This window comes from Pseudophryne corroboree, chromosome 6 (genome assembly GCF_028390025.1).
Source record: "Pseudophryne corroboree isolate aPseCor3 chromosome 6, aPseCor3.hap2, whole genome shotgun sequence".
Classification (NCBI taxonomy): domain Eukaryota; kingdom Metazoa; phylum Chordata; class Amphibia; order Anura; family Myobatrachidae; genus Pseudophryne; species Pseudophryne corroboree.
The window spans coordinates 719,729,095-719,743,294 of NC_086449.1; the positions used below are offsets into that span (position 1 = coordinate 719,729,095).

Here is a 14,200-nt window from a genome sequence, read left to right on the forward strand (position 1 = left end):
TTAATAGTAATTCTACAGCAACTGTGTGGACACTTGGGACACTAATTTGGACACCGTTCCTGGTTACTTGCTGCCAGTCAATTGGTAGACATTTAAGGTTATGGTTAATAGTGACGTAATAGTATACGATAAATAAATTGTGAGAAGTTCATTTACGAGTATATTGAAGAAATACTTGCAATTGTGAGTTCTCCTAAAAGCCGTGAATTTGTTATATGTAACTAAAATGTTTAATGCTTGACTATATTACCTGTGATACCATATGATCTCGAACTGCTGATCTGCACATTGATCTGTTCCTATATATAGTGACATTGCTTAATTTCAATTCTACCCTACTAAACCGTTTAACACAATAGCAGTGACACCTTATTGGTGATAATAAAATACCAGTCACTGTCCAAAAGTGTATTGACTTGTTTGTCTGGGGTCTGTTTGGGGGTCCTCATCCTTCTGCTGGGTATCCAGAGGTGACAAGAAAGCAAAGTCCAAGAAGACTGGGACCGACATCATCAGGGGAAATTAAGGTACGAAACACTGCCACTTCACCACCCGGTGGCCTGTGACAACTTGGCGTCCACGAACAGGATCGAATCAGATTAAAGCAAGATGTCGGAACCACAACCCTCATCACCCGCGCCGGCCCAGAAGAAAGGATCAGGCCAGGAGGAAGGTCCCAGCCAGGCAAACCTGCCTCCACCAGCAGCAATGGCATCACCCATCACTATGCCATATTACATGGGGGCTCCATGGGTGTTGACGTATTCTGGTGATGACCACTTCCCTGGCACGAGTACTTTCAGAGACTTCAGAGATAATATGCGGACCTTGTTTCAACTATACCCACTGAGTGAAGCGCAGCAGGTGGCGATACTGATTGCCCAACTGAAGGGATCCGCTCTGGGTGAAGTGAAATCCTGGGAGAACGACCAGAGAGCAACTGTTGAGGGCATATTGGAAAAATTGAGGACCACCTTCGACTCACGGACTGTTACCGAGCTCAAAGAACTACTATATGCCCGGAAACAGAAGCCTCACGAGTCATTGAGGGACTTCACTCTGGGGCTGCATGAGGCGATGCAAGCTGTGATAGCTCTGGACCCAAATGAAGGACTGCAAAAAGATAAGATCCTTAGCGACCTTTTTATTAAGGGAGCAAAAGGAGAAGCCACTCGCGCACAGCTGAAGCTGTGGAAGGGGCAGAATGTTGGGTGCACTTTTGCCAAATTTAAAGAGACGATGATGGATGCTCTCGGAGGGGACCGGTGAGACCAGGAGGTGACTTCTCGTCGAACTGTCTGACCGATGAAGAGCATGAGGACGTCCCGCAGCCCATACGATGTATACCTCAGACCACCAAGGGCACTGTTACCCAGCAGTCCCGATCCGCCCTTGCCCAAGATGAGGGCCTGGTCAACGCACTGGCAGAGATACAACAGGGTATGTCTGACATGGGTCGACAACTACAAGCACTTCAACAGAACCAACAGAGAGTCGGTTGCAGCGATTGGAACCACGAGCGCGGAGGAAGGAACATTTCCCAATGGCGAAGGGATTTTCCAAGATCTTCAGGCCGACGCCCTACAGACCAGTTCGATTCACAGGGGCGGCCGATATGTAGACGGTGCCGTCAGAGCGGTCACATCGAAAGAAACTGCCGGAGTGAGGCTTTAAACGACGAGATCCCGAGGCGAGGGACCGACCCTCGGGAGGAACCTCACCAATAGGTCCATCAACGCAGGAATGGTGGCCTCGATATGTTGGAAAGTGCCCTCACTTGAAGATTTGGGTCAACGGAGTCGAAATACCAGCTCTTCTAGATACTGGGTCTCAAGTGACTACGATTCAACTTGCAGAGTTTCAACGGCATTGGGATGAAAGCGATATTGTGATGCCACCAAACACATGGCTCCAGCTATTGGCTAGCAACGGAGAGCAGAAAAAGTTCTGTGGCTACTGGGAGGCCAACTTAATGATCGGCAAGGCTAGCCTAAAGCAGCAAGGGTGTCTGGTGACCACAGCGAATAGTGGACACCTACCTCCCATCATACTCGGGATGAATGTCCTAAAGAATTGTCCCGATGAGTTGGTGGAGGCTCTCCGGTTCGAGATGCGATCTGCAGCCCCGCAGGAATGGAAACGTTGCAGCAGACAGTACGGCTGCTTGAGGGTCAGAAGAGGTTCGTTAATGCCAGGGGAGAAGTGGGCAAGGCCAGAGTAGCTGATCATCGACCTGTAATTCTCCTACCCAATTCTGAACATGTCGTGTGGTGCAAGGCAAGGATCGGCCCAGGTGGGCAGGACTACGAGGCAATGATCGAATCCTGCGATACTGATGGACAACAACCATTTGCAGTGGCGAGGACCTTGGCAAAGGTGGAACATGGAAGAGTTCCAGTCCGTGTCTTGAGCCCACACAGTTTTCCTATTCAGCTGTTCAAGCATTGCCCGGTGGCTAAAGTGATTCAAGTGGATTTTCAAGACGTGATGGAGACAAGTGTGCCGCTGGTCCAGCAGAGGGCTATGACAGGGCACAAGGCTACTGAAGATGAAACCCCATGGTGGGAGGAGATCCGAATTGGCGATTCTGACACCCCTGAGGGAAGACACCAGGGAGTGCTTCAGGTGGTAAAGAAGAATGCCCAGGCCTTCAGTCAGTACCCATCCGACTTCGGAAAAGCAGAGAGTGTGTACCACCACATCCACACCGGGAGCAGTCCTCCCATCAAGGAACGGCACAGACCATTGCCACCAGCTATGTACCAACCTGTACGCAACATGATCTCCGAGATGAAGGATGCGGGTGTGATTCATGAAAGCCACAGCCCATGGGCCGCCCCTCTGGTGATAGTGAAGAAAAAGGATGGCAGTTTGCGCTTTTGTGTGGACTACCGGAAGTTGAATGCAGGGACTCACAAGGACGCCTATCCGCTACCGAGAATTGAAGAATCTCTGACGGCGTTGAAGACAGCGACGTACTTCTCCACTCTTGACCTCACAAGTGGGTACTGGCAGATCCCGATGGCTGTGGAGGACAGGGAGAAGACTGCGTTCACAACGCCGATGGGTCTCTTCGAGTTCGACAGGATGCCATTTGGACTCTGCAATGCCCCAGCCACCTTCCAGAGAGTCATGGAGCACTGTTTGGGACACAGGAACTTTGAGATGGTCCTGCTTTACCTGGATGACGTCATCATCTACTCCAGGAACTATGAGGAGCACCTCCAGCACTTGGATGAGGTGTTTGCCCAGTTGACCAAATGCGGGCTGAAGTTAAAGCCATCGAAGTGTCATCTATTGAAGCCGAAAGTGCAATACCTCGGGCACATCGTCAGTGCTGAGGGTGTGAAGCCAGAACCAGAGAATATCCGTGTTGTGAGAGATTGGCCTGTACCGAGGACAGTGAAGGATGTCCGAAGCTTCTTGGGCTTTGTTGGATACTACAGGCGCTTCATTGAAAACTTTGCAAAAGTGGCTACCCCATTAAATGAGCTGCTACGAGGCAAGTCGGGTCAAGAGCAGAGAAGTGCGTCCAGAGTCAAGTGGACAGAGGCACAACAGACCTCCTTTGATCAGCTGAAGGCATCATTGATTGAGGCACCGCTATTAGCCTATCCAGACTACGGGAGGCCTTTCAAGCTGTATACCGATGCCAGTCACCGTGGACTAGGAGCTGTACTATCCCAGGAGCAAGATGGGCGAGAGAGAGTCATTGCGTACGCCAGCCGAGGCCTGAAGAAGACCGAACGAAATTGTGAGAATTACTCGGCCTTCAAGTTGGAGCTTCTTGCCCTTGTCTGGGCCGTAACCGAGAAATTCAAAAACTACTTGGCCGCCACACCTTTCGAGATTGTGACAGACAATAACCCATTGGCACACTTGTCTACAGCACGCCTGCCGGCTCTGGAACAGCGGTGGATGTCCCGTCTCGCTGGGTTTCGCTACACTGTAGTCTACCGGAGTGGAAAATCTAACGGAAATGCCGACGCCTTGTCCCGCCTGCCCACTGATGACATAGCTGAAGAGGAGAAGGATTGGTCGGAAGATGTAGAGAACCCAACTTTCAAGCCACAAAGGAGGAGATACTGCATCGTCACTTCTGACCCTGTTGCCGCCACATCTGATGCGAGTCCTGATAGCCTGCCCTGTGACAACTTAGGGTTCGATTGGGTGAAAGTGCAACACGAGAGTCCAGTGATGCAAGACTTGATGGTCCACCTTCGTCGCAAGAGTCAACTGACCCAGACCCAGAGAGCCGTTGCCGATCCCGAGTTGGTCAAACTGCTACGACACCGAGACCGTATCAGCATCAAGCATGGACTATTGGTTCGAACCAGTACCGATCCCAGTACGAACCAGACCATCGTACAAACCGTGGTGCCCAGACAACAAGCCCACTTCCTGCTGACCGCTTATCACAATCAGTCCGGTCACTTTGGCACCCAGAAAACGGAAGCCACCTTGAGGAGGAGGTATTTCTGGGTCGGCATGAGAGAGGATATCGGGCAGTGGTGCCGTGATTGCGTGGCCTGCAACCTGAAGAGGAGGCCCGAAGCCAGCCAAAAGGATTTCCTGCATCCCATCAAAAGCCATCGGCCGTTGGAGCTTGTGGCCCTGACCATGTAAAACTCGAACCCAGTCCCAGTGGGTACCAGTATGCCTTAACAATGACTGATTACTATAGCAAGTTCCTGGTCATTGCCCCTGTTCGTGACTTGACTGCTAAAACCACCGCAGAAGTATTCCTCAAGAACTTTGCCAGGCCCTATGGTTACCCCGATCGGATCTTAACTGACCAAGGCCCAGCATTTGAGTCACAGCTTTTTCAGGAGTTGTGCACCCTATATGGATGTCGGAAGCTGAGGACGACGGCCTATCACCCTCAGTGTAATGGACTGTGTGAGAGTGCAAATCAGACGGTCATCAACATGCTGCGAAGCCTATCTGCTGAGAAACGCTCACAATGGCCAACACTGCTACCTGAATTGGCCTACCTGTACAACAATACTGAGCATTGTTCCACTGGCTTTACCCCTTACTACCTTATGTTTGGACGTCAAGGAAAGCTTCCGAAGGACCTCGAGTTGACTCCTGTAGTGACTGTGCCAATGATTCCACAGAATGATTGGGTGCGGGAGCACCAACACCGTATTGAATCCGCACGAGAAATAGTTAATCAGCGCATGGAAGCAGCACATCACCGTCAAGAGATGGGCTATAACAGCAATATCCATGCTACACCCCTGCAACTCGGAGATTGTGTATGGAAAAAGAAAAATCACCGTTCGAGTAAGCTTGATGCCATGTGGGAGGATACCCCGTACATTGTGGTGGGAGTCCCCACTGATGGCCTGTATGCCTACAGAATTCAAAAAGGAAAAGAAGGTCCCATCAGCACAGTACCTCGTGATCAGATTAAAAGATGTAGCACCAAGGTGTGTGAATCCAAGCGAGAGGATGTACCTGTGGCAGAGGAATGCGGACCTTCAATGGGTGTCCCACTACATGACCCCATAGAGCTACTTCTCTACATGTGTGGCTCAGTTCCTTCAGGCCCGTCAGGGGTCATCACCCTAGAACAGCCAGTACCCAGGCCTGTTGAGAATCCAAGTGGTCCCAGTCATGCTGTTGAGAAATCTTTCAGTGATGTACCTGACCCTGCAGTCAGAAGGTCAGAAAGAAGCACCCAAGGTGTCTTGCCCCTAAGGTATAGGGAATAAATGTGTATGTGTTCACTGTATACATACTTACCTGTGATTGTAAAAATTGCATTCTTGATGTACTTTGTATTCATGCCAATTGAACTCTTAAGTAATGCATGAAGGACTACTTAACAAAGTGTTTGGACATCCAATTTTAAAGTTAGATGTTGTGTATGTTGCTATGAGAAAGACTGTCAGGACATTGTACATAAATGTTACTTTTGCGTGAGGACACGCAACCTTCAAGTGGAGGAATATGTGGCACTATCCTGTGGTGTTCCCACTGCAGCACAGGCCCATGCCTAGCAACGCAGCACTGCATAGGTTAACTATCCCCTAACTTTTAGTGATGTCAGCAGGAGCTGACATGGGGGGCACTAGGACCCAGGGGAGTCAAGTCTAGAATCAGAGGAGCCCAACTGTCACAGCCAGAGAGCTGGGAGAAAAGTACCCTGCGATTGGCTGACCCCATGACCTTTACAGAGCGGGAAGCTGAGGAGGCAGGGTTACTGCTCTGAGGAGAGTGTGTGAGGCTGCAGTGTGGAGAGTTGTCGTCCAGAGAGCCCTAAAAGGGGTGACCAGCGGCGAAAGGTGAGCGGTCGCAAGTGGAGCCGTCTGCGCCCGACAACTGAGTGAGACGCTAGGGAAGGAAGCGTCGCAGCTGCTGAGAGAGAAGTGCTGACAGGAATTATATCAGCGTGCGAGCCGCAAGTGAAGCAGCATGGAGTCTCTGTCATCACAGCTGGGAAGCACTGAAGAGGCTGCCTGACAGTGAGAGGATGGAGTGCAGCTGCGTGGAACAGTGAGTAACCTTGCCCCTTCACATTGTGTCTGTGACAGTGCCTCAGCACAGCCAGCCATACCTCAGTGACAGTGTCTCAGCACAGCCAGCCATACCCCAGTGACAGCCAGGACCCCTTTTTGTATCATCCTCCAGTCAGCCCTGTATAAGTCTGTCAGCACAGCCTAAGACCCCTGTCACCCATCACCTGAGGCTGCCAGGGTCAGACAGACAGTTAGAGGTGTTGTCAGTTAGTGAGGCCATTTCAGCAGCAGCTCAGCTTGACAGCCAGCCAACCCTTGCCAACTCAGCCAGGCGCTTCCCTCATGCAGCAATATTCCCATTTGTTACTACAGACAGAGAGGGGAAGAGCCCTGAGATATATGACATCTATCAGCCATCCAGTACAGCAGCAGCACAGCCGTGTCCGACAGGCAGAGCCCAGGCAGAGGATGTGATGCTTTTAATCTGCGCAAGGTCACCCGGGGACAGCGACAGTGTTGTGTTCAAGGAATGAGAAAAATGGTTACTGCCTATTAGGAGTTACCTTAAAGAAGGTGATATTAGTTAGCACTAGTACCGACAGAACCAGCCCGTGCGAACAGTATTGATCCCCCCTTACCCTAGATAGTGAGTGGCTATCTGACAGAATTGCATCCAGTTATTTTAGTCCGTATTTACCTCAGGATTTGTACTGAAAGCCTTCCTATAAGATATCTGAGATAATATACAAAACTCAGTTACTAGTCACTGCCGGATTGTACTCCTACACCCTCTAGTGGACACTTGAGATACTGTAAGGAACACTACGGTTAATAGTAATTCTACAGCAACTGTGTGGACACTTGGGACACTAATTTGGACACCGTTCCTGGTTACTTGCTGCCAGTCAATTGGTAGACATTTAAGATTATGGTTAATAGTGACGTAATAGTATACGATAAATAAATTGTGAGAAGTTCATTTACGAGTATATTGAAGAAATACTTGCAATTGTGAGTTCTCCTAAAAGCCGTGAATTTGTTATATGTAACTAAAATGTTTAATGCTTGACTATATTACCTGTGATACCATATGATCTCGAACTGCTGATCTGCACATTGATCTGTTCCTATATATAGTGACATTGCTTAATTTCAATTCTACCCTACTAAACCGTTTAACACAATAGCAGTGACACCTTATTGGTGATAATAAAATACCAGTCACTGTCCAAAAGTGTGGTGACTTGTTTGTCTGGGGTCTGTTTGGGGGTCCTCGTCCTTCTGCTGGGTATCCAGAGGTGACAAGAAAGCAAAGTCCAAGAAGACTGGGACCGACATCATCAGGGGAAATTAAGGTACGAAACACCGCCACTTCACCACCCGGTGGCCTGTGACATAGACATACGTCCCAACTGTCCCGAATACAGCGGGACAGTCCCGCTAATTAAACACTGTCCCGCTGTCCCTCCCACAGGTCGCAGTGTCCCACGAGTGAAGGAGGGGGTGGGGGGGCAGATTGGGACACTTCCCTTCTGAAGATGTGCTGATAACCTCAAATATGCCCAGAGAGAGGTAATGGGCCAACCCAATTTCCCAGGCTATCTGGTTTAATACAGCTGGGCCAGAGTGTGATTCAGCCAGGGCCCTTAGGAGCACTGGAATATGAACTGCATCTCCAATATCCCCAATCCATATCAGCCCTGATCACAGTCGTCTTGTTTAGCCACATTACAGTATGGATATGCAGCTCAGTGGGAGGGTTTTGTATCCTCTGGAGGGGGGAGTATATTTCTTTGAAGCAACAAATTTACAGAAGCAAAAGCTCAGTAGAGAAGAGGATGTGGTTATAGATGAGGTCGTATAATGCACCTACTCAGCTCACAGAGCTGTAGATAACATCTAATGTACTCCATCTCCACTCTGCATGTCATCTGCTGCAGACACACCTTCCTCTTATCTTATTGTCTCACACTGTGAGGTGTGGGGCTGTACAATCATCCGTGTTACTGACCCGGGAATTATGTCTTCACAATTGTGATTGGACTCAGAGGATTGTGTCTATGTGAGCACCTCAGGGACTCCCTGTGGCCCTGGGAACAGAGGCTGATATTCCAGATGAGTAGTTCAGTCATACTGCAACAGCCGCTCATCAAGAGATCCCAGCAGAAAAGGAGGACATCTCCGGCCAACTTCAAGTCCAGGGTGTTCATCCTCACTCACACCTCTCTCAACTACTATGAGCACCGTAATGGGGTAAGCTGGTGGTGGGGCAGGGGGGCAGAATGGGGCCTGGGACTTTGTTTTTGTGATTGGCAACATTTTCCCTTCATATCTGCGTGTTATTAGCATACTTGAAAATTGTAAAAACATGTTTTAATAAGTTTAATTGGTAAGCCATTGTTTTAAAATTTATATATATTTATATATTTATATATATACACACACACACACACACACACACACACAAACACACTTATATAGTACTGTACAAAAGTTTTAGGCAGGTGTGGAAAAGAGGCTGCAAAGTAGGTATGCTTTCAAAAATAGAAGTGTTAATAGTTCATTTTGTTATTAATTAACAACATACAAAGTGAATGAACTGAAGAGAAATCTAAATCAAATCAATATTTGGTGTGACTACCCTTTGCTTTCAAAACAGCATCAATTCTTCTAGGTACACTTGCATACATTATTTGAAGGAAGTCAGCAGGAAGGTTGTTCCAGATATCTTGTAGAACTAACCATAGATCTTTTGTTTGAGGATGTAGGCTTACTAAAATCCTCCTGTCTCTTCAGGTAATCCCAGACAGACTTGATGATATTGAGATCAGGGCTCTGTGGGGGCCATGTTATCACTTCCAGTACTCCTTGGTTTTTTTTTTGTAAATGATGCAAATGCAAAGAAAGCATTCTATGATTTTTGGCAAAGTGTTTGGTCAGTATCAACATTGTTTTACAGGATATACAGTTAAAAGGGGGATTGGATGACATACCCTATTTTTAAACAAGGGGCTATTCAATTGTTTGAAAAGTCAGTTGGGTATCTGTTTTTTCCTATTTAATAGACAGGAAAAAAACAGACACCCAACCGACTTTTCAAACAATTGAATATCCCCCAACAAGAAGTGTTACCATGTCATATATATGTGTATAATGACAAAGTTCCTTAATGCGCTCTCAATCTAAAACTACTGTTGTTTTATTTACTCTATATCAGTTAGTATGTTCTAAATCAATTTATTTAACACTACTTCTTTTCAATAGGCAAGCTTCAACACAGAGAAGATCCCTTGTCGATAGAGATCAACAAAATAGAAACAAATAAATAAATAAATAAATAAATATATCTCTGTGGAGCGCTCTCTTAATGATTTAAATAATCTGATTGAAATATTTTTACCAAATATTTATAAAGAGAGGATGACCTTACACATATAGACACCCATATTTAAAACACATACATCTTTTTATTATTAAGACAATCTAATTCAAATTCACATTTGCATAAAAAGGAAATGATAATAAACATTTCTTTTACATTAAAAATACAATTGTTTGTTTCAACTTTTTAAAATAACAAAAAGCCTTTATAGTATACAAACGGGAGTCATGACCTCCGGCTGGTTACCCCTCTTGGGTGGTGGTCCACACCACCACCTGGAGGGGAATAGAAACCTGTGGCGACCAAAGGTTGCCACCGGGCCAGAAGCGTGGCGATCGCAGCGAGCCCATGAGGGGACACGCTGCGCTCGCCGCCGGGATCCCGGCTGTCGGGCTCTCGCCGTCTGTCTCCTGATCGCTGGGATCTCGTACTGATCCCATTCAAACACATAGAAAAATCTGTACCATATTCAATGGAATACTGGACTGAAAAGTTACTAATTTTGCAGGGAAAAATTTATTTTAATCACATTTCCTTGTAAATGATGCAAATGCAAAGAAAGCATTCTATGATTTTTGGCAAAGTGTTTGGTCAGTATCAACATTGTTTTACAGGATATACAGTTAAAAGGGGGATTGGATGACATACCCTATTTTTAAACAAGGGGCTATTCAATTGTTTGAAAAGTCAGTTGGGTATCTGTTTTTTCCTATTTAATAGACAGGGGAAAAAACAGACACCCAACCGACTTTTCAAACAATTGAATATCCCCCAATGAGAAGTGTTACCATGCTGAGGCTTCTAGTCCTATACAAGATTTAAAACAAATGCTGATGTTAGATACCCATCTAAGGAAGTTCACCTGGATGCGGTGGGTGGGCCCACGTATTTGGATAAATTTGAACTTCATTTATACTCCATATTAATTGTAAGACTTTATCAAAATTATTTTGACTATCTTATTCTTAGTGCATAGAGTGTGAATCAGCATTTTTCTTTATCTTCTATAGGACATACAGTAGTTAATGTTTTAATTTACCTTATGCATATAATGTAATGGCTTAGGGCTTAATTCAGACCTGTTCGCAACAGCAAACTTTTTCTCTAATGTGCAAAACTATGTGCAGTACAGGTGGGGCAGATGTAACATGTGCAGAGAGAGTTAAGGTGCATACACATGGTGAGATATGACTATCTCCAATTTTGACTTTGCGATTTCCCCTGAACTCCCCGAAGCCTTGAACCACCGATACTGACTATCTTTACTTGAGATTTTGACTATATGAGACTTTGACTAAGTGCCAATTTTGACTATACTATGTATTAAATTGTACACAATATATTCAAAATTGACTTACCTGCACAGTCTATCTCTTCTTGCCATACCGACACAACATGGGAACGCGCATCGGTATCGCAAGTTGTGTACACACAGTGCAATTTGCACTAACTTTCCTTACGATTTTGACTCTATAGTATCCATGCTTGAGCACAGGTGACAACTAGTACCTATTTCAATTTGATTTAAACATCTGTAGTCAAGCATAGATATCCTTAAAACCTAGACTGTAATGACAGAGTTTGGGAAGCTCTGGCTTAGTGTACCAAACAGCAGTAGATGCAGATATGGTCCCACTAGTACTGTAGGTGATAGCCACAGCTGCTTCACTTTGTGGCCATATTTGCACCCTGTCTCCGGTGACATCATAGCACTGCCTCACCACCCTGTGCTGGAATCTCCACACTCAGTAGTATATGGGAATTCCAGTGAGAGTAACATAGAAACATAGAATTTGACGGCAGATAAGAACCACTTGGCCCATCTAGTCTGCCCCTTTTTTTTTATCCTTTAGGTAATCGCAACCCTTTTTGAACCTTAATTCTTTGTAAGGATATTCATATGCCTATCCCAAGCATGTTTAAATTGCTCTACAGTCTTAGCCTCTACCACCTCTGATGGGAGACTATTCCACTTATCCACTACCCTTTCTGTGAAGTAATTTTTCCTTAAATTTCCCCTGAACCTCCCCCCCTCCAGTCTCAGTGTATGTCCTCGAGTTCTAATACTTCTCTTCCTTTGAAGAATGTTTCCCTCCTGAACTTTGTTAAGACCCTTGATATATTTGAAAGTTTCTATCATGGCTCTCCTTTCCCTTCTCTCCTCCAAACTATACATGTTAAGATCTTTTAGCCTTTCCGGGTACGTTTTGTGATGTAGGCCATGCACCATTTTAGTTGCCCTACTTTGTACACTCTCTAATGTATTTATATCCTTCTGGAGATATGGTCTCCAGAACTGGACACAGTATTCCAGATGGGCCCGTACCAATGACCTATACAGTGGCATTATCACTTCTTTTTTCCTGCTACTGATTCCTCTCCCTATGCAACCAAGCATCTGACTTGCCTTTCTCATTGCTTTGTTGCATTGCTTTCCTGCCTTCAAGTCACTTGAAATAGTGACTCCTAAATCCCTTTCCTCCTCAGTAGTTTCCATTATAGTACCCTTGATATTATATTTAGCCTTTGGGTTTTTGAGACCCAAGTGCATGATTTTGCATTTTTTAGCATTAAACTGTAGTTGCCACGTTCTTGACCATTTCTCAAGCCTAGCTAGGTCATCAATCATTTGTTTTACCCCTCCCAGTGTGTCTACCATGTTGCATATCTTTGTACCATCTGCAAAAAGGCATACCTTCCCTTCAATACCATCTGCAATGTCACCAACAAAGATATTAAAGACAACTGGACCAAGTACAGATCCCTGGGGTACTCCACTGGTAACATTTCCCTCCATAGATTGCACTCCATTAACTACAACTGTCTGTTTCCTATCCTGCAACCAGGTTCTTATCCATTTAACTGTTTTATAATCCACCCCCACGCTTTCAAGTTTATTTAGCAGTCTGCGATGTGGGACAGTGTCAAATGCCTCACTAAAGTCTAGATATGCTACATCTACAGCTCCCCCTTGATCTATTATTTTCGTCACAGAGTCAAAAAAGTCAATAAGATTTGTTTGGCATGATCTACCACCAGTAAATCCATGCTGTTTTGGATCCTGTAAGTGGTTTGATTTAAGATATATCACAACTCTTTCTTTTAATAGTTTTTCCATTACTTTCCCCACTACTGATGTAAGGCTTACTGGTCTGTAGTTACTTGCTTCTTCCTTGCTTCCACTTTTGTGCAGTGGAACTACATTTGCTCTTTTCCAGTCCTCTGGAATGGCACCTGTATTTAGTGACTGGTTAAATAATTCTGTTAACGGTGTAACCAGCACATCTTTTAGCTCTTTGAGTATCCTTGGGTGTATCCCATCTGGTCCCATTGATTTATCCACTTTTAGTTGTGAAAGTTCTGTTAGGACCTTCTCCTCTGTAAATGTACTTTCATCTACCTTATTTTTATGAATGTCCTTGCAACTTAACTGTGGCTACATCCCTTCTTCTGTAGTAAATACTGAGCAAAAATAATTATTTAGGTGATCTGCTATTGCCTTGTCTCCCACCACCAAATTCTCACTCTCTGTCTTAAGTCTTATTATTCCTCCATTTGATTTTCTCCTTTCACTTATATACTTAAAAAAAGTTTTGCCCCTTTATCTACTGACTGGGCCATTTTTTCCTCAGCTTCTGCCTTTGCACGTCTGATCACTTTCTTAGCATCCTTCTGTCTGTCAAGATACACCTCTTTGTCATTATTATTTTGAGTCTGTTTGTATTTCCTAAAAGCCATCTTTTTTGCTTTCACACTAGTTGATACTTCTTTTGTAGATGATACTTTGATGTCACTGGGGGGAGGAATGGGGATTTGGAGCTTAATTCTGAGCTTAATTTGCCATATTAAATATTGATCCAAAATGTAGTGATGAGCGGGTTCGGTTCCTCTAAATCCGAACCCGCCCGAACTTCAGTTTTTTCTTCACGGGTCCGAGCGACTCGGATCTTCCCGCCTTGCTCGGTTAACCCGAGCGCGCCCGAACGTCATCATCCCGCTGTCGGATTCTCGCGAGACTCGGATTCTATATAAGGAGCCGCGCGTCGCCGCCATTTTCACACGTGCATTGAGAGTCATAGGGAGAGGACGTGGCTGGCGTCCTCTCCGTTTAGAGAAGAGAGAGACACAGTAGAGACAAGAGAGACACAGTATTTTGGGGAGCATTATTACTATTAGGAGGAGTACTACTATACTACTATACTACTTGCTGAAGTGATATAGATTAGATAGTGTGACTGTGTATTGTATTAATTATCTGACTTGTGGGGGAGACACTGACAGTGGGGAGCAGTTAGAGTCTGAGAGCAGGACTCAGGAGTACATATAACGTACAGTGCACACTTTTGCTGCC

At 45.6% G+C, this 14,200-nt stretch overlaps 1 protein-coding gene across 1 annotated transcript in view; it reads left to right on the forward strand.

Moving 5' to 3' along the window:
• The first annotated feature begins 8,483 nt into the window (after nucleotides 1-8,483).
• Nucleotides 8,484-14,200, forward strand: part of ITK (IL2 inducible T cell kinase) — a 158,169-nt gene continuing 152,452 nt past the window's right edge. Inside the window, exon 1 of the mRNA XM_063928378.1 lies at nucleotides 8,484-8,720. Coding sequence (XP_063784448.1) covers nucleotides 8,583-8,720 — 138 coding nt within the window. The 5' untranslated portion in view covers nucleotides 8,484-8,582. The remainder of the gene's footprint in view (nucleotides 8,721-14,200) is intronic.